Source organism: Podarcis tiliguerta, assembly GCF_965153285.1.
Source record: "Podarcis tiliguerta genome assembly, chromosome: Z".
Taxonomy (NCBI): Eukaryota; Metazoa; Chordata; class Lepidosauria; order Squamata; family Lacertidae; genus Podarcis; species Podarcis tiliguerta.
Window position 1 is genome coordinate 7,487,071 of NC_139553.1, and position 27,093 is coordinate 7,514,163.

At 43.2% G+C, this 27,093-nt stretch overlaps 1 protein-coding gene across 1 annotated transcript in view; it reads right to left on the reverse strand.

The window, feature by feature from the left end:
• The window catches only part of PAPPA (pappalysin 1), a 239,549-nt gene that overhangs the window by 139,662 nt on the left and 72,794 nt on the right, over positions 1-27,093 (reverse strand). The window contains exons 7-9 of the mRNA XM_083422840.1: positions 17,206-17,713; positions 4,288-4,416; positions 2,752-2,843 (exon numbers count right to left, since the gene is read on the reverse strand). Of these exons, the coding sequence (XP_083278966.1) occupies positions 2,752-2,843; positions 4,288-4,416; positions 17,206-17,713 (729 nt within the window). The remainder of the gene's footprint in view (positions 1-2,751; positions 2,844-4,287; positions 4,417-17,205; positions 17,714-27,093) is intronic.

Genomic DNA, 27,093 nt, shown 5'->3' on the forward strand with positions numbered 1-27,093 from the left:
GAATGGTACATGTAGAAACCCAGCCAAAGAAAGGAAGAGGTGGAGATAGCAACAAATTCTGTTTCTCTTCCTAAGAAAGCTTTGCTTCCAACATCTCTTTCCATATAGCTGCTCATTTCAATTCTCTCTCTCTCTCTCTCTCTCTCTCACACACACACACATGCAGAGAAGTTCATCCAATCACAAGGATTACATCTTTTCTTGTCACATATTTGAGGCATTCTAAAAAGAATTCTGTTATCTATAGGCATTCATAGAATCATAGATTTGTAGAGTTGGAAAGGGTCCTAAGGGTCATCTAGTCCAACCCCCTGCAGGAATCTCAATTAAAGCATTCCTCTCCCGGAGATATAATGCCCAGAGTCATCTGGGAACAAGTATTGTTTGCTATACAACTGCTCTTCCTCAGGTAGCATATTCAGAATGAAATGTCTCAACAACAGCTGTTTGAAATTACTTTCTTTTAACCCCAAGTGCTTAGAAAAATCTGTCAAAACTTCAGCCATTTGAAAACTAGGAATTTAAATAAAAAAGTACCTTTCATGAGGTTAACAAGTATATTTTGCAAAATTACAAAGAACACACCTTTTTTATCTTGTGTTATACACACACACACACATATATATATATATATATGAAAACAAGTTTTCTTGGATTTGGTGGAAATCTTTACAAATCTTTACTTCTCAAATTTTTCTTTTTTCCCAATGCAGTTTTTCTGTGCACATTGAGTAAGAATAGCCCCTTGAGACGCTCCCCTGTCATGGTCAACCTTAGCTGAGTCTTTATTCTCCACAAGGTATTGAATGACCACCCTAGGGCTGAGCAAGAGAGATGGGCAGAGCCTTTTTGTGGCAGGGTAAAAGATTTCTGCCTCTTTTACTAGGTCTGCTATGTCCTGCTCTTTTAACTGCTCTTTGCTGAGTTTCTTCTCCTTCCACATGGTGCACCATAGTTCAGCTTCGGAGCTGAAGTCTTAAAACTTACAAAAACTCAAGGACTTTCCTGTATTCATTTCAAAACAATTGATGTGTCCTAGGTACGGTTGACTAGGTTGGAGTTAGAACACCGATGACAGCCAGGAAACTGCACTATATTTAAATAAAACACTGGCTCACAGCAAACGTTAGCTATGAACTCTGCACCGATCTGAACTGTGAACTTGCCTAAATTGAACTATATAATCAACTGAGGTCTGAGGGCTTTCTGCAATATAAATAGCCTGTGGGAAAGTTCCAGTCATTTATAGACAGGCCCAGCAGGTTCGCACTCTGAGGTTTGGACTCAGTTTCCAGAACTGAACTACCTGCGACACGATTGGTCTGTTCATGAAAGCCACACCTTTCACTCAGTTGGGTTGCCAGTTGCATGGCTAGAATGCACAACATCATCCAAGTGACCTCAGTGAATATTTCAAATAGTCTTGATTATTTCTACTTTCAGTTATGCATTTACTTGATGGGGGGCAGCTGCCCCCCTGCCTCCCCCTAACTACACTCATGGACCACTAGTAACTTAACGATAGACAGATTTATTGTGGCAGATGATTTGGATATAGATAAGATAGATGAAGGTTGGTGAACCTGTGACACTACAGATGTTGTTGAACTCAAACTCCCATCAGCCCCATCCAACTTGACCAGTGGTCAGAAGTGATGGGACCCTTTGCATGGAAGGCCACAGGTTCACAATTCCTGAGACAGATTAATGGAGGCCAGTGGCCATGAAATAAATAGACCCCCTTTCTATGCAAAGAAGTTTAGGGACTGCAGATATCATACTGCCATTATACAAATCCACAATGAGATTGCACTTTGAATACTGTATAGTGTGTGTGTGTGTGTGTGTGTGTGTGTGTGTGTTGTCCTGGCTGCAGAAAAGGGCAACCAACATGATCAAAGGGTTGGAGCAACTTCCCTAGGGGGAAAGATTACAGAATTGGGGACTTTGTAGTTTCGAGAAAAGGCAAGTAAGGGGACTCTTTATAGAAGTGCATTACATTGTTCATGGCATGGAGAAAAAGAATAGAGAGGAGTTTTTCTCCCTTTCTTGTAATACTAGAACTCAGGGCATCCAATGAAGCCAGGTTTTTTCTTCACCTTTTTGCACACATTAGCCGCAGGGAACATGTGCAAATCATAAACACATATGATACAAGGAAACAGAGATACTGAAGCTGGACTGCAAGCAATTTGGCTCTGGCTGTTGTCACTTCAAGCCTGGCCAACTGAGTATTGTGCCTCAAGGGTGCCATCTAAGCTTGCCTGAAAATTTCATCAGCTGATCCTACAGACCAGTCTTGATCAACCAGGCCCTATAAAGCTCAAGACTCAAGAGATTGCTCTTGTGTCCAAGCATCTAGTCTCTGGTGTCAGGACAGTGCATAAGCACTCCTGCTACCTCTCCCTGGTTTTTAAGTTATTAACTTAATCGCTCATTAAAAATACACATTTTTATAGCCTGTTTTCGCCCCCCAAAAAAAGAAGCTTTAAAAAGGAGCTTATGATGCCCGCAACCAAATACAGAAGATACATTTAACAGCCACCAAAAAATACCAAGTTCATAAAAACCAAAATCGGCAAACCAGCAACTCACAAAATTCATCCCAAATGAAAGCAAGAAAAGTCACAGAAAAAGCAAAATAGCCTCAACATATCCATATTGATAAAATAAACTCCCCACCCTCACCCCACAGCTGATTGGTAGCCAGAATAGTTATGCCACCAGCCATGCCATGCCAAAGACACTAACCGATGCAATTGAAGGACAACTCTTGACGGCAAAAGAGGGAACATCCATCTCCATTGACCTTGTTCATGTCATCACACTCTTCCCCGAGGTCCCTGAGAGCAAGATACAAAAAGGGGGGGAAATTAATGCTGTGATGGTCCAAATAACCCCTTCTGCCTCTTCTACTTCCTTCTCCCATTACAGGCTGATAAAGTGAAATGAATATTGAGGGAAAGTAAGGAAAATAAAAACATTTGTAAGGATCGGCAAATCTGTCAAATTCAGTTTCTCCTTTTTACAGTCTTAAGTTTTCAATATTTCCACATCTGTTTACAATTCTCCCCAATATGCATTTTTGTATGATATATTCATTTTGTGCACACTTCTTCCTAGTATACAGGCAACAACAGATTAACACATGCATGAAATCAGAGCTGTAGTTAATGGCAGGGAGGGGCTAGCCAGGTTTTTTGCTCTAGGTGAAGCCCCCAGAGGGGCACCATTGAGGCTCCCAGCCTGTGTTTGTGTGTGTGTGTGTGTGTGTGCGCGCGCGCAAATGAGCAAAGGGCCAAACTAGGTCTTTGACCCAGGTGAAAAAAGCCTAGTTTCACCCCTGCCTGAAAGACGTGTGATCGCACATGCACGCATGATGCTGAACCCAGAAGTGACTCCCAAACATCACTCAACACATGATGAGAATGGTATAATGGGGGTCAGGCACAGTGCGAGAACTGCACTGTGAAATTTGGAAAAGTGTGGATATCGAAAGCTGGCTGTGCTTGGGTTCACATATTATTTCTGAAAGTGTGCATCGGGTAAGTTAGTCTTTAATTGTGAAATGAATTTATTTCCCCTCCAATCCTAGTAGTAGACCTCAAAACACTTTATTGTACAACAAAAGTCTATATGTAGCATAAAGAAAACATGAATGCTCTTTTAAAAGCATGCACAACCATTTCAGCACCGTGGATCAACTGGGGGACAAGTTATGCAACCTATGGTAATCACTTTTAGAGTCCAGATTTTTGCTCATAGATCCCAATACCCAGATTCCATCAGCAACCTTTCCTCATGGTAATGATTGATCATTTTGGTTGCCCTTTTCTGAACCTTTTCCCAACTCTACAATATCCTTTTTTTCAGGTGAGGCAACCAGAACTGTATACTGCATCCCAAATGCGCCCACACCATAGATTTGAATAATGGCAATATGGTATCAGCAGTTTTATTTTCATTACCTAACAATCCCTAGCATGGAATTTGCACAGCTGCTGCAAACTGGGTCAACATCTTCATTGAGCTATCTCTTAAGACCCCAATGTCTTATTCTTGTATCAGTAGGTGCTTGGACTAGATAATGTTTGAGGTACCTTCACACCTTCATTACTGCCTTAAACTAGGGATTAGCCTGCTCCCCAGAGGTGACACTCAGGCCTAGGCAGCCAACTCTGATGAGATGATGAGAGTTGTACTCTAGCAGCATTTGATGGGCTACAGATGCTCACATCACATCCCTAGATGTGTCATCAAATCAATCTAAAAGCACCATGCACTTACTTCTGGATAATCCCATCTCCACAGTAGCCGCTTCCATGGACATAGGTAAGTGGTGGGGATGGTTCACTCTCTTCCATCCCAGAAATTACTGAAACCCAGTAAGTGTATAAGATGCCTGCTTGTATTTCACTGCAAGATAAGGAAGGAGACATTAGCCAGGCATTAAAGTGTAGGGTAGTCTCAACATATAATACTAGGTGCAGAATACAACTTCCTGGAAAATTTCATTGTCCTCATGCCCTCTAACATATCACAGGTGTAAACAAACACTTTTGGGGCATCCTGATTCTCATACCAAGGCCTCCAACTCTACCATCACTGGACATTCGGGCAAATCTGTAAATTTCAATTTCAGAGGGTTTTTTAAATGCAATTTCTATGCAGGCCTCTCAGGATTGATTGCTGAACCACTCCAGGAACCAGATGAATTGCAGGAATTGCAGCTCTGTGAGGGGAATGGTTTCCAGCGTTATTTGGGGGAAGTCATGACTGTTTAAAGTACAGTCATACCTCTTGTTACATTTGCTGCAGGTTGCGCGTTTTCAGGTTGCGTCCCAGAGAGACCTGTAAGTACCGGAAGGGGTTACTTCCGGGTTTCACCGCTCGCACATGCGCAGACACCAAAAATGACATCACGCGCATGCACAGAAGCGGCGAATCGCAACCACACACGCACAGAGGCAGGTTGCGTTCTGCTCATGTTGCAAACGGGGCTCCAGAACGGATCCTGTTCGCAACCAGAGGTACCTCTGTAGTATGCTACTGCTTTAAATGTATAGAGCAGATGAGGGCTAAGTTTTACTCAGAGCAGACCCACTGAAATTAACAAGACTATAGGTCTACACTGAGTATGACTAATACTGAATACGTTCTTCTAGGACCTGAAGGGCTATCACACGGCAAAGGGCTGAACTTACAGGAGGAGAGATTTGGATGGAATATTGAGAGAAACTTTTTGATGACAAGATCAGTTTGCCACGAGAAACAATTTCCAGGGCAGGTGGGCTTGCCCTTGCTGGAGGTCTTCCAGCAAATTTGAGGTGGCCATCCATCAGGGATGTTCTTACTCTGGATGCCTGACACCAAACAGGAGGTTGGACTACAAGACCTTTCACAGAAGCATAGGAATATTAGGTAGCTGCCTTGTACTGAATTCAACTATTGATTCATCTGGTTCAGTATTGTTTACACTGACTGGCACTGGGAAGGGTCCAGCTCTCCCTGGAGATGTTGGGGTTTGGATGTGGCACCTCCTGCATGCAAAGCAGATGCTCTGCCACTGAGCTACAGCCCCTTCAATCCTATTATACTACTGTTCTTCTTATTAAAACATGTGGCAACAGAAGGAAGCTGAACTTATTTTCCCTCCTCGGTGTAGAATGAATCTAGCAAAAAAGATGACTAGAAAAGCTCACACCATTAGCATTACAGCATGGCTGAGCCAACATGAATGAAATGTTTATGGCTAACTCTAAATGACAATTTCCCAGTTGGTGGGCATTTATGTTTTTATATGAAGCCAGCGTATCTCCTTCTGATCTGTTTCTGCCAAAGAAAGAATGAATTTGAGATGCAGCAGAGAGTAATAAAATTGTAAATTGTCTCCTAGACAAAAGGAAACTGGGACAAAGTGCATGGATTGCAGTAATAGAGAGATCCATCGCTATCTGCTAAAATGTTTTTATTACAGCAAAACTAATAGCTCTTTAACAATGATATTGTTTGCACAGCAGAATTGCTCTTCTTTCTTAAAAAAAGATGTGCATTGTATCTTGCAATCTGATGTACAGAGAGAGAGAGAGAGAGAGAGAGAGAGAGAGAGAGAGATGGATAATACTTTATGAACATATTCAGCCACATAGGACAAAATGGGTAAGGATGCCCATTCAGCTGAACCAGTATCTATTGGCCATTTGTGAGCCAGAGGGAATTTTTTTATGAATCATACGGCAGATGCAACCTTTCTCCAAGAGATTATCCAGGGTCGGCACTATCACTAGACTGATGCTGTGTGGCACATCAGTTTGGCACAATTGAGGCGGCTCGTGGCTTGCTGCCAACACTCTCACATGTCGTGGTGCACACTGACATGTTGTGCAGGTACCCTGCAGTGTGTGTGGCGGCCACTGCAGAACTTTGGGGGCCCTAGCCCCTACACTGAAAATTGGGAGGGGCTCGGTCCCCATGGCCCCACATAGATGGTGTGCCTGATTGCAGACAAGAGTCTCTCTCAAGCCTACCTAGATGTGTTGGGGATTGAACCTGGGACCTTCGGCACACAAAACAGGGGTTCTAATGGTCTGACTTATACCAAGGTAGTTTCCTATGTTCCTAAGTCTTAGATGGCAGGGCAAGCCCATTACATTGATTGTGGGGGAGGACTGGCTTCCAAGTAGGAAAGTGAGAAGAAATGTATTCTATCCCTTGCAATTGCTTGTCCCTCCTTAGAAAAACTTGCTGCATATATCAGGTTAGGGGAACCTTTGGCACTCTGGATGTTATTGAACTATAACTCCCTGTTTGTGGAGTAGACGGGAACAATATTAAAGAATATAAAACTGTGCGGGGGAAAACGACAGTATAAACAGTACAATGAGAATGACTGGAAGACTCGTTTTGTCAGAAGTCTTTTTTTTATTTAAGTGTTTAATTAAGTATTAATTAGGAAGATTAAGTTTTTTTAAGTACATAAATTTGCTTTTTCTTCTTTTTTCTGTATTTTCTTCTTTTCTTTTTTCTTAATTTTTTCCCCCCTTTAATTCTCTTTTTGTAGTATGAGACTGTAAATTCTTTGTATAAGTGTGTAATTTAAATTAATAAAGATTATTTTTTTAAAAAAGAAGAACTATAACTCCCATGAGTCCCAGCATGGATGGGTGGGCATGATAGTTGTGGTTCAGCAACATCTAGAGGGGCCAAAGATACCTTACACCTGCCGTGTGTGGTCAATTGCACTTCTAGTGGTCACCATCAATACAAAGGGATGGGTCCAACTAAGTTCTACTCAGCGTATACCCATTAAAATTAATGACTCTAACTTGGTGTTGCCCATTAATTTCAATGGGTCTACTTAGAGTAGTGCTAACACTGGATACAACCCAAAAATCAAAATGATATCTTCCCTTCCTCTCATCACAAATATAGCATTTAATTTTAAAATTATCCTCCATGATTGCTTTCTGTGATTTTTTTCTCATTTTTACTGCTCATGGCTCCTCCAAATCCTCCTCCGTCTTTTTAACAACAACAACAACAACTTTATTATTTGTACCCCATCCATCTGACTGGGTTGCCCTAGCCACTCTGAGCGGCTTCCAACAAATATAAAAATGCAACAAAACATCAAATATTAAAAACTTGCCTATACAGGGCTGCCTTCAGATGGCTTCTAAAAGTTGTATAGTCCACTTATTGGTCTCCTTCCAACTGAATTCCTGACATAACTTTTTCAGTAGACTTCCATCATCTAATCATTCCACTTGACCTAGCCATCTTAACCTTTCTGGCACAATTAATAGACCTGATTTTGTTAACATCCATCCACTGCACACTCAGCCAAAGCGAGCACCCCAGAGATGGGGCTTAAAAACAGGTTCTAAGATTCAGTTCCGATTTTTTTTTGTTTTCCTAATGAGCATGTACCACCAGATTTACAGATTAGCATCTCTTGCAGGCTTGTGATCAGTGACAGAGTGCCATTACTTCTTTACAGGGCAAAAGGAAACACACCAGTCTGTGGTATTCAAGCATGCGATTTGCTGTTTGTGGAATTCCTTCAGGAAAGCTGAAAGCTCAGTAACAGAGCACATGCATTGCATGCAAGAAGGTCTGAAATGTCAGAGAGCCCCTGCTTTACATTGCAGCCATGGAAAAACCAGTACTTCCCAGTGCACATCCACACAAAGAAGCAAGAGGCACTATCACAGTTCAAAGACACATTCCAGCCAGCCAAAAAACACTCAAGGAGCAGTGTTAGGTGAAGCCTGGAAAGGAGGGAAAGAGTCCTAAGGGCCAGATAGAGAGGTTTGGAGGGCCACATTAATCCTCCAGGCCTGAGGTTCCCCACCCACCTCAAGCCTTCACAATGCCTAGGAGATACCCAATATGAAATGTTCTTATCTCCTCCCAGTCCTGTGCAAGGATGGTATAATCCAGGTGTCTGTGTAAAGGAACAAACTGTAGTTTGTCAAAGAGGGGGAAAGAGAAGTGAGACAGAGTCACATTTCAGCTCTGTAAGCTAGCAGCATTCTGGGATGGTGGCTGGGACTTTCTAGCGTTCTGATGTGGAAGTCATGGACTCTTGTGCCTCCACCGACACTCACAACACTCACATAACTGTATATTTGTAAATAAAATCCGGGCCCCTCCAGACTGTTTTTGCTTGTTTGTTTGCACCACGACACTGATGCAATAATGATGCGTTGGTGGCGGATTCATACTGGACCATCCACATGTCATTCTGCTTTACTTGTTGTCCTGTGTTACTTCCCCAGTGTTCCCACACTATCACTGTCAAGAGGGGAACTATTGCAACAAAAGTGGGACAATCCCGTGCCCTGAAATATTTATAGTATGAAATGTCACAGGATTTCATCTGGAAGTTATGGGACGCACATAAGTGAAGCAGAATGTCCTCCTCAAAACACCAAAAGCATTGAAAGCAGGGGAGTGTCTCACCACAGTGGCCGCCTTGCAAAAGAAAGCAAAACCACATTCATGCTGTGCTGTTTGGAGAATCTCACCTATCAGAGAAGTGGCATGAGCACTCACATTATTGTTAACAACGAACAAGTGTTCCTCCATTCTTTTCTGCATCTGGGGAAAATGTCATTACAGGGTCAAAGTTGCGTTCAATTTTGCGTTCAAGCTTCCAGCCTGCATCAGAGACTCTGGGCTCAGGGAGTGTTTTATCCCTCTGCTTACTATGCCCCTTTCTCTAACGGAGAGCAGCGGAGGCTGGTCTACTAGGGCAAATGGGGCATTGCCTTACCAACTTCAGTCTGCCTGCAGCCAGTCCCCACTTGCCTGCCTTCTTCCTTCCAACCAAGACTGATACACTGTTAGTGGGTGGTTCCCTAGACCAGTTGGGTGGGAGGTTGCCTGCTCTTGATGGGGTTAGACTCCCTCTAAAGGAGCGGGTACGTAGCCTGGGGGTACTTCTGGATCCTTTGCTGTTGCTCAAGGCTCAGGTGGCCTCAGTGGCCCGGAGTGCCTTCCATCAGCTTTGGCTGGTGGCCCAGCTGCACCCCTATCTGGACAGGGATAGCCTAACTACTGTTGTCTATGCTCTGGTAACCTCAAAGTTAGATTACTGCAGCATGTTATAGCTGCCTCTGAAGATGGTTCAGAAGCTTCAGCAGGTGCAGAATTTGACAGCCAGGCTCCTCACTGGGACAAGATGGTTGTAGCATATTATTACACTGATCCTGGCCTGATTGCACTGGCTGCCAATTAGCTTGTAGGCCCAATTCAGAGTGCTGGTTTTGACCTATAAAGCCTTAAATGGCTCAGGACCACAATACCTCAAGGACCGCCTCTCACCCAGACTCTGTGTTCATCATCTGAGGCCCTCCTCCATGAGACATCTGGAGGGTGATAACACAAGAAGGCACATTTTCTGTACTGACTTCTGTACTAGCTCTCCCTGTTCTCTCCTGGGACGTTTGACTGGTACCTTCATTATATATTTTTAGGTGCTAGGCAAATATGTTCCTCTTCAACCAGGCCTTTGGCTGATTAATATTCTACAGCTTTTTAATATGTACCTGTGGGAAGCGGAGGTTATTGTTTAACTGTTTTAATTATTTACTTGTGTTTTTATCTTGTATTTTATTCTGTGAACTGCCCTAAGATCTTATGATGAAAGGCAGTATACAAATTTAATAAATAAATAAACTAGTTGGCTTTGCCTGCCATTGGCTCTGGCTCCACCTATTATTGACCTCTCTGCCTTCTCATCTACCAGTCCCAATGGGCACCAGCCACCAGGGACAGAGAACACAGCAATAGCCAAAATGCACTCTCCACCGAGCCTGATTCATTCCTGTTCCTGCTTTAGTGTATGAGCCTGCTTCAAAGTTAAGGGCATAAGCAAGTTGGTGTTTTAAGATCTATATCCCCTGTCTTTTAATGGGCTTTTGGAACACTGACTTAGGGGATAATGATTGTTCTGACTTCCATATAAATGGGTTACTGGAAAGGTCTCCTTTCTTGCTGGACATCTGTTGATCAATCCACAAATAACAAAACGCCAACAGCTCTTCCTTCTTTTTGAAATCTTTCCAATGGGTCCTTAAATCAAGGCTCTCTTGTGTTACTAGAACCTCCCTCAAACACACAAACTGGTACTACTAAGTTTTAATCAGGTAACCAGGGTGATGAACCAAGTAAAGCTTCAATGCAGATTAAAATGTGCCTCCCAATCAACCAGTGTGGCAGGCAACAAGCAAAGGATTCTGGGATTCAGAATTTGGGAAGAACTTTGTGGGCACATAATGCACAATGCCTGGGAAACATATTACCAGCAAGGAGGATGTGCTATTTGCCTCTGCCATGCTGACACCCTCAAGAACTAAATTTAATTTTGGGGGGGAAAGTGTGAGAGAGAAACTGAAATTGACAGGTTTCTGTGTCACAGGGATCGGGACCCTTCAGATGCTAGTGAATTTCAAATCCCATAGTCCCTGACTATGCTGACTTAAACTGATGTGAGTTGAAGTCCAAAAAATATTGGGTGGTGAGGCAGGTCCCCCATCCTTGATTTAACATCTCTGGTTTTTTCCTTTAAAATAACAGTATGTGTGTGGCTGTTGGGAGTGGGGTTTTCGACATCAATGGGTAAATAGCCAATATGCGGGGGATAGAATAATCTGCCAATTTTGTATTATCTCGGTTTCTCACTTTTCAAATCTTAAATTCAGTTCTCTACATTTCCAAAGCAGTTTGTTCATGCTTTTCGTTTAAGTCCAGAAAACTCACCAGCATTTTAGCATGAATGTCTCCTAATGTACACATTTTTATATGCATTTTTTGTATGCAATGTACACAACTTTGAAAGTGATCTTATGTTGCATTTTTGTAAGTGACTTCCACAAATGCATCCATTTCTATGCCCACATTATCCTAGTAGATGCATTTCTGTACACACCAGATGGCTGGAAAACTGCATTGCAAAACTGCAAAAAGTGCAAATTTCAAAGGATGGTATTATTTCTAATTAGGTAGGTTTAAATGTTACTCATACTCATACTCATACTCACATTAGCATTAATGTACATGAGAAACTTAGGTTTATTAACTTCAATGATTTCAACAGGCCAGGCTCAAGAATCTTGTGCTAATTCATAAAGCCCTACACAACTGGTGTCCAAAGTACCTTAAGGACTATCTGATCACTTTGTGACACTACAACTGAAATCCAAGACTTGGTCAGTCTTTACTAGGAGACAAGTCTTTATTGTGGCAGGCCCTGCCCTGTGGAACTCCCTGCCAGTAGAATTACTGCATTAGTCATCTCGTTTATTTTAGATGTCTTTTAAAAATTGTTCTATTCCGACATGCCTTTGCAATGTGATTCTTTCTTTTTCAACCAACCAGTCTTTATTGATGTTTCTATTTATGTTAATGTAGTACAGTATTGATGTTGTACTAATGTACTACTGTAGTATAGGATGTGATTCCTGCATTAAAAGACTAGATGACTCTTGCGGTCCCTTCTAATTATACAATTCTATGATTCTATGATGTTTTTATATTGTACACAACCTTGTTATATGGTCGCCCCCCAAAAAAAACCCCCCACAACTCCACCATTTAAATATATAAATACTCTGAGAATAGCTTAGTTGGGTAAGGCCAGTAGCAGTTGTGGATTTCCAGGGAGGATTTTCTGTGTTCCCACTGGTCCTTTGAAGTGTATCAAAAACAAAACACTTCTTACAATCCCTGAATGAGGGAAGGGTGATTCTAGGACACATGAATTAGGGACCGCCCTCACCTCTTTAGGTCTATTTTTCTGTTTTTGTCTTCTTCTTCCTCTTCTCTCTCTCTCTCTCTCTCTCTGGGGTGTGTGTGTGTTTAAAACAAAATGCCAAAAGGCTGTGAGAAGCTTGATTTGGATAATGTAGGGAATCCTTGTCTGAATCAGAAGTCTAAGCTCTGCATGTGTTGGAGGTACAGGGTAGTAGTGCAGTATGCAGTAAACAAAGGAGAGACGTCAAAACTCAGACGGTTATTCTGCTCTCCTGTTATTTCAGCTGCATTTTCACTTATTTGGACAAGGCTAGAGAGGGAACAGGTGCAAAAGACACACAACAATTTCTCTGCCCCTGCAACCCAGACAAATGCACATCCCACCCCTCTTTTCACTATGAAGTTGATTTAAAAGGCAAGAGTGCCAAAGAACATTTGGATCCCACAAGAAGGGCATCAGACTAACACAGCCATGTCTGGATTTTACAGTCTCCTGTGAATGATGGACAGGAGGGCAAAACAGGCCACATGCAGCCATGATCTCTGCGGAAAGCCACAGGGCTGTGTGGTTGGCTGGATTCTCAGGGGCCAGCTATGCATTTTGATGTGGAGACTATGGTTTAGTTTCCTGCAACAGTGCCAGTTGCAGACATCAAAACAGGGAAGTAGGCACATATGGGGTAAGGCAATCCCACAGGTCAACCGGTCCCAGATGAGTCTGGGAAGCCCACAAGCCCATTGATCGCCCATGATCATCTATGATTTTTCCTAGTTCCCTTTTGTGACGCTGTCCCAGTTGGTGGCGCTTTGCAAATCTTGTGGCAGCAAATCCCAGCATTTAGCTTTGAACTGTGTAGTGGTTGGGACTGGTAGGGGCAGAAGGCAGGGAGACCAAACATTAGGAATACAAAGAAAGCTGGCTCAGTTTTGTCTACCCTGGCTGGCACTGGCTCTCCGGGGTTTTATGCATGAGTCTCACCCAGACCTCCCTTGAGAAGCTGGGGATTGAGCCTGGTACCTTGCAGATGCAAAGCAAGTGTTCCGTTGCTGAGCAAAGGCCTTTCAGCTAAGCCAGAGCCAATGAAAGCAAGGGCCAACTAAATTTAGTTTTGCTAATCTCTTTAAGGGGAATAATGAAGAGGAAGCCAGCAGCCACTGCCACCCTCTGGACTGGCTGGAAAAAAAGAAGGCAGGCAGGTGATGAGTAGCTGAGGGCAGACCAAGGTTTGCCAGGCAGTGCAGCATTTGCCCATTCACTGTGTCAAGAACCATGCATTGTGTGAAGACTGAACTACTGATGACAGAGGGTGAAAGTCACAGTAACAACATTTTAAGAAGGGAAGCGCTGGGAAATAGGGAAGGTCAGGGGTGGCCTGTCCAATAGGTGAAGTGAAGCCATTTGCTTCAGGAGGCAGATCCATGTGCCTCTCCCCCCCCCCACTGCACTCTTGTCGGCCCTGCCAGGTCTTCACCCACACTGCCAACACAGCCTTGTTGCCCTTGCCATTGTCACGGTGGTAGCAGAGGCGCAGCTGCAGGTGAGGGTACAGTTGCCTTGACAGGTCTAGAAGCAGCATAGGCCTGGCAGCAAGGGCAGGGAGGGATTGGGGACCCGGATCTGCGGAGGTAGGCAGCATTGGGGAGGGGCATTGGGGTGTTTTGTCTAGAGTGCTAAAACATCTTGAGCCCACCCTGTGGGTGGTGATTTACCAAGGTTAGAGATCAGAAAAGAAGAAACACCTGTTCTACCTTGGGAGGGACAGAGCTGCATGTAGAAAGTTAAATAAGGTGTCTCTTCCAAAAGGATGCTCCACAATGTTTCCCTTGGGAGGGACTTTGTGTCTTGACTTAATCTCCACTGTTACCATCACATTTGCAACTGGCCTCAAACCCCCCACCCCCCCCAAAAAAAAACCCAACAACAACAACTCACAGCAACCAATGGACCAACACATTGCACTCTGCTCCAGACACAAATCAGGATCTGCAAGACTTGTTCTAGGTCAAGGCATGAATGGGGTTGCCTGAATGAAGCAAGGGATGAAGGAACATGGGGAGCAGTCTTACAGTGAGTCAGACCATTGGGTCCATGTAGCTGTGGTCTACGTTGAGTGGCAGCAACTCTCCAAAGGGTTTCAAACAGGGAAACTCCAGGCCCTACCTGGATGCAAAGCAGATGCTGTACCTATGAATTACAGCCCTTTCTCTAAGAAGAAGCTGCCTTATACTGAATCAGACCCATTGGTCCATCTAACAAAGTATTGCTTTGACTGAGTAGCAGTGGCTCTTCTGGGTTTCAGATGGGGGAAAATAATCACAGTCCTACATGAGAGATGCTGAGGATTGAGGGACTCCCCACATAGAAATATGTTCTGCCAGTAGCTCCAGCCCTTCCCCCAAAAGAAATGAAGTAAGAGGGGAAAAGAGAGAGAAGTGGGTGGCAGAAAAAAGAAGGAAAGAATACACTAGCAGGAAAAAAATGAAAGAATGGGGAGGCAGGTGGTGGAAAGGGAGAGGGCAAAGGGAGAGAAGGGATGGCAAAAAGAGTGTGGGGGTGGCAAGATAGAGGGGCAGAAAAGAGAGGAAATGGTGGCAGAGGGGGAAGAATGGGATGCCCTGCCCCCTTATGACTCTGTTCCCACCCACCACCCATATGTGGCCCCCAAGAGATTTTCTCCAAGGGAACATGACCCCCAACAGGGGAAAAAAGGTTCCCCACGCTAGAATAGACAGTGCTAGATACGATGGTTCTGGTGGCCCAGCCTTGTATAAGATATCTTCTTATGTTCCTATGAAAAGAAGCAGCTCTAAGATCTCCTCAAAGCTCTGTGTTTCATTTTGGGTGGGGCTGCATGCCATTAAATTTACTTTAATCCCCAGCCCCCAGCAGGTGGACCTGGCAGCCACATCTGAATGTTTGAGAGTCAGAATGTTTCTCTGGCTAGCAGGGCTTCGGGGGGGGGGGGACAAGAAGACAGACTGACAGATTCTGGAGATGGATGAGTGGGAAGGAATGCAATAGCAAGAGGCAGCTGTGGGGATGAGCTTTAGCAAATTGACCACATTCAGTGGAGATTGGAGATCATGCTTCTTTTTGCCCAAAGCAGGGGGTCATGTTATCTCAAGCCTCTGTGCACAGAGGTTTGACCCAGAGCCAAATGCAAGTCAGCAAGAGGCAGACTTGACTGTGGCCTCTCCAAGGGCGCTTTGCTCCAACCTTTCAGCGCTGGCTTGCAGCTGCAAACTACACAGCAAGGAGCCATGCCACTGGCTGAAGGGCACACAGCTGAAATTTGGTGTACTTCAGATCTTGGTTCAGTAACCCCTGATGGATTTAACATGAAAGGGGTTTTTTGAGGCATAGGGTACTTCCAGACTTTTGCAATTTATGGGTGGGATTCAATCACATACCAGCAAGTGCAGGTTGCTCAGTTGATTTGGCAGTCCTGCGCAATAACTCCACTCCCCCCACCCAAATTGTGTGTGTGTATGTGTGTGTGTGTGTACTTTTGGCAATAAGGAAAGTGTCAGGAAAATGTACTTTAAAGGGGGTGGTGGGATGATTACTTGGCAAAAAGTCATATAATATATTAATATAGTATTAGAAAATAGCTACCAACTTAACTCTAGAGGCACTGTGGAATTAGAATATGGAATCTAGCCCTTATGCAGAAACCAATGAAACATCCTACAATGCTCAGAATGCAAAGACCAAAGACGATTTTGAAACTGTATTACATGTGTTTATTCAGTATGCTGGAAAGGACAATGTTGTCCTCTCACCCATGGCTCACTCTGAGACAATCTGTTAAGACAGAGAGCAGAAGATACCCAACTGTTGTAATCAGTTCAAAACTGCTTACAAACTCACTCTTTGACTGCATATGCATGGAATGTTTCTGGGGGGCGGGGGGCTATGGAGATTGCTTGCCATATGTATTTTTAGAAACTGAGACATAAAAAAGTTTTTTTGTGAATGAATGCTCAGTAAACAGTCTTCTAATGTCCCTTCAAAATTTGCACAAACAAATCCGGACAAATGCCCACCAAACAGGCCATCTGGAGAGTGGCCTGATGGACATGCTCTCTGCCTCAGAAGAATCTGACACCGTACAAGCATACTCATTTCCTCCCCTAAAGGAAACTACTGGGGCAGGGGGAGGGGCTGCGAATTTGATTGGAGGAATAGCTTTTGGAGAGGGAGGTTTAACCCTTCTCCCTGTTGACATTGTAGGAAATGTATAGATGTTGGTATGTACTATCAGGGAAATTGTAGATAGGACAAGGAGAAATTTTAACTGTTCTGGTGCTTCTGCACCAATCAAATTTGGGTATAACCCTATGGCATCATTAACATCCAATATTCTCACGGGATCCCAGCTACTTCCCAGCTTAGATCAAACCATACTTGTTTATCGAAGATATGCCTACCCTGTCCTTCAAACAGGTCCTCAGAATGCCATTCTTCATGCAAGTCGCATGGTATTCTTCAAGCAGAAAACTGGCTTGCAATTATTACCATAATATATTTCAGTGGTGGGGAAGCCACTTTCTTTTAGCCTGAGAGCCAAATTCCCTTTTGGCCAGTGGCAGACGGCGGACAGAGGCAAAAGTGGATGGAACGAAGCATGTAAATTCTACCTTTGCACAGAATGCTAGTTCTTACACACACTCATTCCATTCAAATGGGGGAAATGAAGGGGGTGGAATCCAAACAGCACAATGAGGACTGGGTGAGCACAAAAAGATGGGAGGAGGAATTCATGGAGTATCCTAGAACAGGGCATGTCCGGGTGGGTGGAACACTGAACAGGAGTGCTATAACATTTTGTTGCAGGTCCTGCTTGTGGTGACCACAATCACACATTTCTGAAGTGTTCTCAGATCAAAGCTTTGCGCCAACAGATAAAATCAAGAGTTGTTTGCCTTTGTGCTAACAGTACTTACGTGTCCATGAATTTCCGGCTGAGGTCTGAGATGATGAATGGAGAGCCCTTCTGAAAGGGAGGGTCCCGGGCTACTTTGTACCAGATAGGTCGGCAGTTGGCACACTGCTTGCTCTGAGGGACCGAGCTTATCATGGCGGCATCAATCTCCAGCTGTTCATCCAAAGTGTAGATTTGGATGCCACAAACTTCTTCATTCACCTTCTTGGAGTCCAGCCTGATGGTCATGGGGACATCACAGAAGAAGCTCTGAGGGCCAAGGGATATGTTCCGCCCACTGACCATTAAGAGTTTGATGTCATTCACCGCTTCACTGAAATGCCAGTCATCAGAGACATAGGTCACCCATATGGTCAGAGACTCTGGGATTACCGGGTACTGAAACTCTAGCTCCAGGTAGCAGCCCTGGGGTTCGGGACAGGCAGGTGGGATAGTTTGCTTGATGACTGCTGAATTGGGGCTCCAAGTTCTAACACTGGCCTTGCACGGCTGTTCCACATCAGGGGGACCTTGAAAGCATAAAGAAAATGTAAAGTTGAAGACGACACCTCAACATTGCACAGGTCTTATAAAACTGGAAACCTGAAATTTCAGTTTCCATAATGTAATTTATATGTTGTATAAAGAAGAATTTACATGGGACACTGATGGGCTACAAGCTTCTTTCCTTTGCCCATCAATTTCCTTGGACAACCTCAAGTATTGTGTTATTTCACTGGAAGAAAAACCTCTCTATCCACTAGGGAAGGAGAAGCCAGTCAATTTCAGTTTTTCTCAAATTCTCATATTTCCAAACAGTTCAGTTCTCCTCATTTCTGGATCAGTTTTCAATAAAAAGTCATTGTGAAAATTCATCAGCACTTTAGTGTGAATTTCTCTTAATATATACTTTTCTGCATGCAGAATATAATTTATTATGTATGCTATTTTTGTTAATCTGTACATATTATTATTTATTATTATTAAATTTATTATCTGCCCTTCATCCTAAGGTCCCAGGGCAGGTTACAAATTAAAACACAACATTAGAACAGAATAACAGAATAACAGAAACAGTTTAAAACAATTTATAATTACAGAAATAAAGTGGGCCATAAAAATATGCACATCCAGTGTCATAGGCTAGCTGCATTTCTGTTAGGAGGTTTTGTACTGAAACGCGAACTGAACTGAATTCCTCCTCTAACCCAATTCACTTTCATATCTGGTTTTCAGTAACACCGCTTGAGACCCTACTTCATGTGCCCCCTCCACGAGGGGTCTGGAGGGTGGTAACACAAGAACAAGACTTTTCTGTGGTAGCTCCCTGTAGGCGGAATGCTCTCCCCAGGGCGGCTCACCAGGTGCCTTTGTTACATACCGTATTTTTCGCTCTATAGGACGCACTTTTTCCCCTCCAAAAATTAAGGGGAAATGTGTGTGCGTCCTATAGAGCGAATGCAGGCTGCGCCGCTAAGCCGAAAGGCAGAACAGGGAGACGGAGCGCTGCGGCGGGCTCCGTCTTGCTGTTCTAGCTTGGGGACGGCTGCTCGCAAAGCCTCTCCAGGGCAGCGGGGTGCCTTCACCCCGCTCTCCTGCAGAGGCTAGCAAGGCTGTTCCCAAGCCAGAACAGCGAGACGGAGGGCTCCGTCTCGCTGTTCTGGCTTTGGGACGGCTGCACACAAAGCCTCTGCAGGGCAGCAGGGCGCTGCGCTCCAAAGGCTTCAGGGATCTTTGAGGCCGCCAGCTCCACACGCTCGGGTGAATGCGCCTTGAACGCACCTTGTTTTAGAGGGTGAGAACAAGGAAAAAAATATTTTCCCCCTGTTCTCCCCCTCCTATGGTCCGGTGCGTCCTATGGTCCGGTGCGTCCAATAGAGCGAAAAATACGGTATCTTTAGGCACATGGAAGAAATGTTCCTCTATAGCCAGGCCTTTGTCTGATGAAACAATCACTGGTCTTTAGAACTGGTGGGGAGTTAATTGTAAACACTGTTTGACTGGAGAATTGTTTTGCAAAATTTGGAGAAGTGTGAGTTTCAAAGCGTGACTGTGGTGTTTCAGTTCACATACTGTTATGGGAAGAGAAAATTGGGGAGTAACAAAACAAAATTTCTCCCCCATCCCTCCTGTTCACTTTTCCACGACCGTGCATGATTTTTCAAAGATTACCCTGATGTGTCCCTCACCCTTCCATCATTTGTCTCCCCTGCCCTTCCAAAGCTAAAAAACCCAGAGTGCAAAAAGAAAATGCAACAGAAGGTAGCAAAGGATTTGTAACAAGCAGATAAAAACAACATTAAACTGAAACAAGTGGAAAAGGACAATGCAGCCAAATACAACAGTGGAAAGGAAATGTTATCTTCTCGCATTCGCTTTTCTTTTCTTTTTGCAAAATATGAATGAGGCAGTGAAGGCTTCGTCACAAAGAGATAGCATGCAACAGTGACTCGATTTATTTGGAGCAGGATCACTCTTCCTTATGAAAGCCCATGCCATGCCAAACTAGTTAGACCTATTCCTCAATGAAAAGGTCTGTCTGTGTTTGGGGCTGTACCACATCTCCAGTGCCACAGATGGGGAATGTGTGGTCCTGTGGATGTTGTTGGACTCCAGCTCCCATCACCTCTAGACTGTATGGCCAATAGTAGGGATGATGGGAGTTGCATCCCAACAACATCCAGAGGGCCACAGATTTTTCAACTGTTCTGCCTCCCACTGTGGGAGCTCTGAGCTTCAACTGTCTTATAGTGCAATACCATGTGGGTCCACTAGGAGCAGGCTCCTTTGAGCTCAATGGATTTAATCCCAGGTAATTTTGCAAAGCAGGGATGAGGAGCCCATGGCTTCCAGATGTTGCTGGACTCCAACTCCCAACCGTCCAACCAGCATGGCCAATGGTCAAGGATGATGGGAGTTGTAGCACCTGGAAGACCACCCCTGCTCCCAATCACAGTGTATGTTAAACTTGTAAAATATATTGGGTAGTATTCAACTCAGTTTTATTCAGAATAGACCCACTAAAATGGATGGTGCTAACTTAATGACATTAATTAATTTCAATGGGAATAAAGCTCAGCTGAATACCACCCACTGAACTTCAAGAAAACATCATTCAGCAGGTGAAATGAAACCTTAAGCTTTTTATTAGAAAGGCAAACCATCCATGAAAGGAAAGGACCATACTGTAATTCCTCGCTATCACTTCATTCACTTTGCCAGAAAAAGAGGTGTCCATCAATTGCCCTTGTGCTCCAGCAGATGACTTCATCACTCCTGCTTTTAAAAAAGTTTCATGTAGATGTTAAACAACATGGGGGATAGGATTGAGCCCTCTGGAACCACACATTGAAGGTTCCATGGGACTGAAAAGCATTCCCCAAGCAACACCTTCTGGAAACCATCCAAGTAGGACTGGAACCACCACAAAGCAGTGCCACCCACCCCTAGTTCAGACAGTCACTCCAGAAGGATACCATGGCCAATGGTATTGAAAGGTGTTGAGAGGTCGAGAAGAATTAACAGGGACATGTTTCCCTTGTCGCTCTCTCAATAAGAGGTCATTATACAGGGTGACCAAAGCAGATTCTGTGCTAAAACCGGACCTAAACCCTGATTGAAATGGATCCAGAAAATCAGTTTCTTCCAAAAACTAGTTTGCTGGAAACATTGTTCAGAGTTTAGTTGTTTTTTGAGACCAACAGCATACAATATCTGTGTGAAACCTTTATTCATAGCCAAGAAGTGGGAGGAACAAAACATGGACTATTGAGATGCAAAGGATATTCTTGGCCAAATTAAGGTAACATTGCATACGCTACAAGAAAGCAGTTCAAAATCTCTTTTAAAATACTATTAATGTTATTAATACTACTAACAGCAGCAGCAGTGAGAAAGGCCTTTTGAAACGTAAGAATCTTCCTATCAGACAGCCCATTGGTCTCTCTAGCTCAGTACAGTCTACACTGACTGGCAGCAGCCCTACAGGATTCCAGACCAAGAGTTTTTCCCAGCTCTACCTGGAGATGCCAGGGATTGAACCCTAGAACCAACTACAGCAGGAAATTGGGGGGAGACATGCCCCTTTCCCCACACAGAAAACATCACCTCATGTGTGTCCTCTGCTGTGTGGGTCAGGGTTGCCCACTCCATTTTTTAAAAAAAACCCTCAGAACTGATCAAGCATTGTTGGGAAGAAAGCTATGCTTAGATCTACTAAATCGATAAAATTTGCATTGCAAAAGCAAAAGTGGGTTTGGGCAGAGCAGGCGGAAGAAAGCTGCCTGTGTTGATATGTGAGGGAAATCAATAAGGTTTGCTTAGTGAATCAGAAGAGAGTTGATGAGGGAAGAAGGCACCTGCAAAATCATTTGTAGCTCAGAACAGGGGAGACAGGGCTTCCGAAGCCAAATCAAGAGCAGCAGTCCAGAAGGATATAATGGTCCATTGTATCAAAAACTGCTAAGAAGTCCGGGCACTCCCCTAGCGTAAGCTGTCACATAAGTCATCTTTCAGGGCTACCAAGTCTGTTTCTGTCCCAAAAATACATCCTGAAACTAAGCTGGAATGGATCCAGTCCAGGACCACCTGAAGCTGAAAAGCCAACACCCACTCTAGCACCCCCCAAAAATATATTTGAAACCATGTGGTAGTTGCTCATTATTCTGGGATTCTAATTTGGATTATTCAAAAGCGTTTTCACCAGCACATCTTTCTGACAAGTGAGGACCACATCTTCCCTCAAGGAGGCATCAACAACCTCTGAGGTCTCAGCTTTTGCTGATTTCACTATCCAAGATGCACAAGGATCTAATGTACAAATGGAAGGACACATGGCTCCCAGTGGACTGACCATATTCCCAGCCAACGCCAACGAAAAGAAAACCATTACAGGGCTTCCTGTTTCCAGTGTGCCAGGAATGGAGTCTTTCTCTCCAGGAATGGGAGAGAGAGAGATGGAGAAAATCAGATAATGATGGGGGAATTTCATTATCTGCATTCCTCTTTGGTTGGAAGAGGAACCAGGCTCTCATCCACAGTTTGCCTGGTGGTCTGGCACTCGCTTCCCCATGGAACGCGAGGGCAGGCAAAGGCATTAAGACCATGGAGCACTCCAGGTGCCGTGACCCCCTCCCGATCCCATTCCTGGAAGCACAGGTTATCCTGTTAATTGGACTTAACTGGAGTAAACTACAGGCACGTGCCAGAGACGTTGAGATACGAAACTGCAAAAACAACCCAGCTACAAAGATGTAAACGTTTTGGATTGAGAGCAGATTTCATTCGGTGAAAGAGACAATGGGGGAGGGGAGGGGAGCCCATGATTTGCTTACTTAAGGTTTTTCCTCTATATTTATGATAAGGCAACAACAACAGCACCCCCACCCCCGAATGCAAGTTTTATTATATAATATCTGCAGAAGTGAAGATGGAAGAAATTGGAATATAATATGGAATTTAACAAAATTGGAACTGAGAGGGAAGGGGGGAAGAAATGCTATGCTTTGAAAATATAGAGCAAAATCTTCCCTAACCTTCATTATCACAAAGGAATACGTTTGAGATAAGGATAAATGGCCATAAATCAGCAGCAGAGAGGAAAGAAGTCTACCAGCTGCGAGAATAGAAGTTTTTGTATTAACTATCTGCAGTCCAGATTCAGACCGCTCTTCCTAGGCTGAAAAAATGGCAAAGTCAGTTTGCTTACTGGAAGCCGAATCAATGGACGAAGTGATGCAATGACTTTTGGAAACTGTGAGATAACAGCTTCTCCTGAGACATGACGGGAATCATCAACAGTTGCAGGAATAAAGGATACAACACCATATATGGATGGGAAAACATCATGGAAAAAATTGTCACATGCAGGAAAGAATAAGGATTACAGCTAAAGTTCCTTTACAGGAACTTTACAGCTAAATTTTAACAGGGAGAAATGTAAAGTATTGCACTTGGGCAAAAAAAATGAGAGGCACAAATACAAGATGGGTGACACCTGGCTTGAGAGCAGTACATGTGAAAAGGATCTAGGAGTCTTGGTTGACCACAAACTTGACATGAGCCAACAGTGTGACGCGGCAGCTAAAAAAGCCAATGCAATTCTGGGCTGCATCAATAGGAGTATAGCATTTAGATCAAGGGAAGTAATAGTGCCACTGTATTCTGCTCTGGTCAGACCTCACCTGGAGTACTGTGTCCAGTTCTGGGCACCACAGTTCAAGAAGGACACTGACAAACTGGAACGTGTCCAGAGGAGGGCAACCAAAATGGTCAAAGGCCTGGAAACGATGCCTTATGAGGAACGGCTAAGGGAGCTGGGCATGTTTAGCCTGGAGAAGAGGAGGTTAAGGGGTGATATGATAGCCATGTTCAAATATATAAAAGGATGTCACATAGAGGAAGGAGAAAGGTTGTTTTCTGCTGCTCCAGAGAAGCGGACACGGAGCAATGGATCCAAACCACAAGAAAGAAGATTCCACCTAAACATTAGGAAGAACTTCCTGACAGTAAGAGCTGTTCGACAGTGGAATTTGCTGCCAAGGAGGTCTTTAAGCAGAGGCTTGACAACCATATGTCAGGAGTGCTCTGATGGTGTTTCCTGCTTGGCAGGGGGTTGGACTCGATGGCCCTTGTGGTCTCTTCCAACTCTATGATTCTATGATTCTATGATTCCTCACTTGAAACTTTATAAATTACCTATTATAACATCACAAATTGAAATCGCAAAAATCTGGAATGGAATGAAAATTATTAAAATTTTGGAACGCAGAAAAAATATAGAAGAATGAACTCATCAACTACAGCATGCGAGGGGGCCAGTTTAATTAAATTGTATAATTTGACATTTGAATAATTGACATTAATAATTGTATTAATTGGATAAATTTGATATTGTTATAATGAGGCTGTTATTGGAATGATTTTGGACAATCAATAATTTTTTTCAAAAAAAGAAATCCATTACAACAATGTAGGGAGGGGGGAAATTTTGATTCTGTTTGCATTTTATTTTTTAAAAACCTACTAATTCACCCTTTCCAAAATCGTACATGAACTGAAAAACAGGCAGTCTTCATAGTTCCCTGAATTATGTGATGTGGTTCCCAGACAAAGTAAAAGGAATAAAAATGAGTACATAAAGGGAAAGTGTACCTAAAACTGTATATATTAGTGAAAATAACATAAAATAATATGGTTGGTTTTGTGTTATTTTCTTTTTAAATTTATTTATTATTTATGCATTTTCCAGTTGTCATGTTTAAACATCATATTTCACCATCCAACATAATTTCTATACTGACTTGCCAACCTAACCTTCTGTGGCGTTCTTGGTATTCCTAGCTAAGCTGCATATCAGTTTTTTATTCCACCCTACTGTTCCCCTTGTTGCCCCTCCTTGTTTTTAGCAATTCGTCATAAGATCACCCCTACTTTTAGATTGATTTCAGTATTCCCCAAAAGGGTCCTATTCACCCTTCGTCTTTTTTTCATCTTGATCTTTTACTTTGGCTGTTAAGTTGGAAAGTTTAGCAAATTCTAACAATTTATACAGCCATTGGTCTTTCAATGGAATTGGGTTTTTTTCATCCAACTTCTAGCATAAACTACTCTGGCCGCCACTGTTGCATAGAGAAAGATGTTGTGTGCCGTTTTGGAGATCTTGTTGCTAACGATTGCTAGTAAGAGGTCTTCAAGGTTTTTTGGAAATGTAATTTTAAGGATTTTTTTGAGTTAATTGTAAAACATCTCCCAGTACACTTGGGAATACTTACTGTGCCACCTCATATGAATGAAGGATTCCTCAACCTCTGCACATTTTGGACAGAGTTTAGAGCTACTTTCATACATTTAAACCTATTTGAATGGTGTCATGTACCACCTTTAGGCCATTTTTTACTATATTTTCCTTTATCAAGTTGCAAGCTGAAAAGTTCATTGTTTTATCCCAGAATTTTTCCCACGCTGAGATTTTGATATTGTGGTCCATATCTATGGCCCAATGCATCATTGCAGTCTTAACCATTTTGTCTTTTGTTTCCTACTTTAGAAAGATTTTATAGAGTTTAGATATTAATTTTGGATTGCTTTCCAATATTCCTTTCTTAAATTCTGAACTCCCTTCCAGAAAGCCATTTTCTTTGCCCTTCCTAAAGACCTCATTTAGTTGAAAGTATTGGAACCAGTCTGAAACCCAATTTTGTACCTCTTCTCTTCTCTTTAATCCTAAACTGCCCTCCCTCTGCTCAATGAGGTCCTTATATGTGCCCCAGATCTTGTTCATGTTTGGTTTTTTATTGCCACTGCTCGATGGGAGATATCCACCAATGTGCTCTTTGTTTCCCCCCAGACACTGTAGAAGCTTTTTCTGATCACATGATTGTGAAATCCCTTGTGGGCCTTGGCTTTGTCGTAATATAGGTAGTCTTGCCACCCGTACTTCAGATCAAATCCTTCTAGATCCAGGATGCTTATGTTTTTCAGCTCCTCCCAGTCTTTCATCCAACAAAGACATGGTACATTTTCAGGTCTAGGAGCCCAAATCCCCCCTGTTCTTTGCATCAATTAATATTTTATATTTAATCCTGTCATCCCGTTCTCTCTCTCTCATCCCCCCCCCCCCGCCATATGAAATTAGTAATGTAATTTCCCCGTTGTTTAAAATAGCTGGTGCCTTTAATCACTGGTAGAGCTTGGAACGAAAAGATCATTTTTGGTAAGATATTAATTTTGACCGCTGATCTTCTTCCAAGAAGTGAAAGCTTCATTTGGTTCACTGGATGCTCCAAGTTTAGACCATGTGGCTTAAGCAAGCCATCTTGGTGTTTCTATACAAATAATTTATAAACTACTATCCTTATACTTAAGGTATATTACCTGTCTTTTCTTGCTGCCATATGGAAAAGTACATGAACCTGACCTTTGAAGAGTTTGTAAACCTTTTTTAACTTACCAAACATGTGGTTTCTTTCTATGCTAAGGGAAGTGGAGAGCTTTGGAAGTGACTTAGAAGGGGATATTTTAAAGGTCTAATAGCCTACAATCCCATGTTTTACTTTGCTGCATATTTTGTTACTTTAAATCTCTACTGGGGCTCTCTCAACAAAGAATACTTGCTCCAAACCTGTATCTAGACATACAGAGAACTATTTTATTTTACCATATCTAGTATTCCCCGCCCCCTTCTAAACCAAATCTAACCAAAAATTCCTGCACTGCAGGAATTATTGGTTAGATTTGGATTAAATTACCTTTGATGTCCCTTCCAACTCTACAATAGAGAGTACTACTAGGCTGGGAGGTATTGGAGAAACTTGCTATATATGTGCGTGAAGCTTTAAAAATAAACAGTTAAACGCAGGGGAACCTTCAACTATCTCCTACAGTTTAGTAAAGTAAGCAACAAGTGGAAAACATACAGCAGTCACAAAACTTTCCTGACTTTCTGAAAGGAGCAGCTGTTCAAATCAAACAATGGCGGGGGTATATTACTGATGGGCCCAAATCCTCTCCCCATACACTTTAATAGGAGACATAAAGGTAAAGGTAAAGGGACCCCTGACAATTAAGTCCAGTTGCTAACAACTCTGGGGTTGCGGCGCTCATCTCGTTTTACAGGTCGAGGGAGCCGGCGTACAGCTTCTGGGTCATGTGGCCAGCATGACTAATCCACTTCTGGCGAAACCAGAGCAGCGCACGGAAACACCGTTTCCCTTCCCACCAGAGTGATACCTATTTATCTACTTGCACTTTGACGTGCTTTTGAACTGCTAGGTTGGCAGGAGCTGGGACCGAGCAATGGGAGCTCACCCCGTCGTGGGGATTCGAACCGCCGACCGGTAAAAGTGTGAGATGAAATTTTGACATACCTTGAATATTACTTAGCAATGGGCAATACATACACACAACCCTG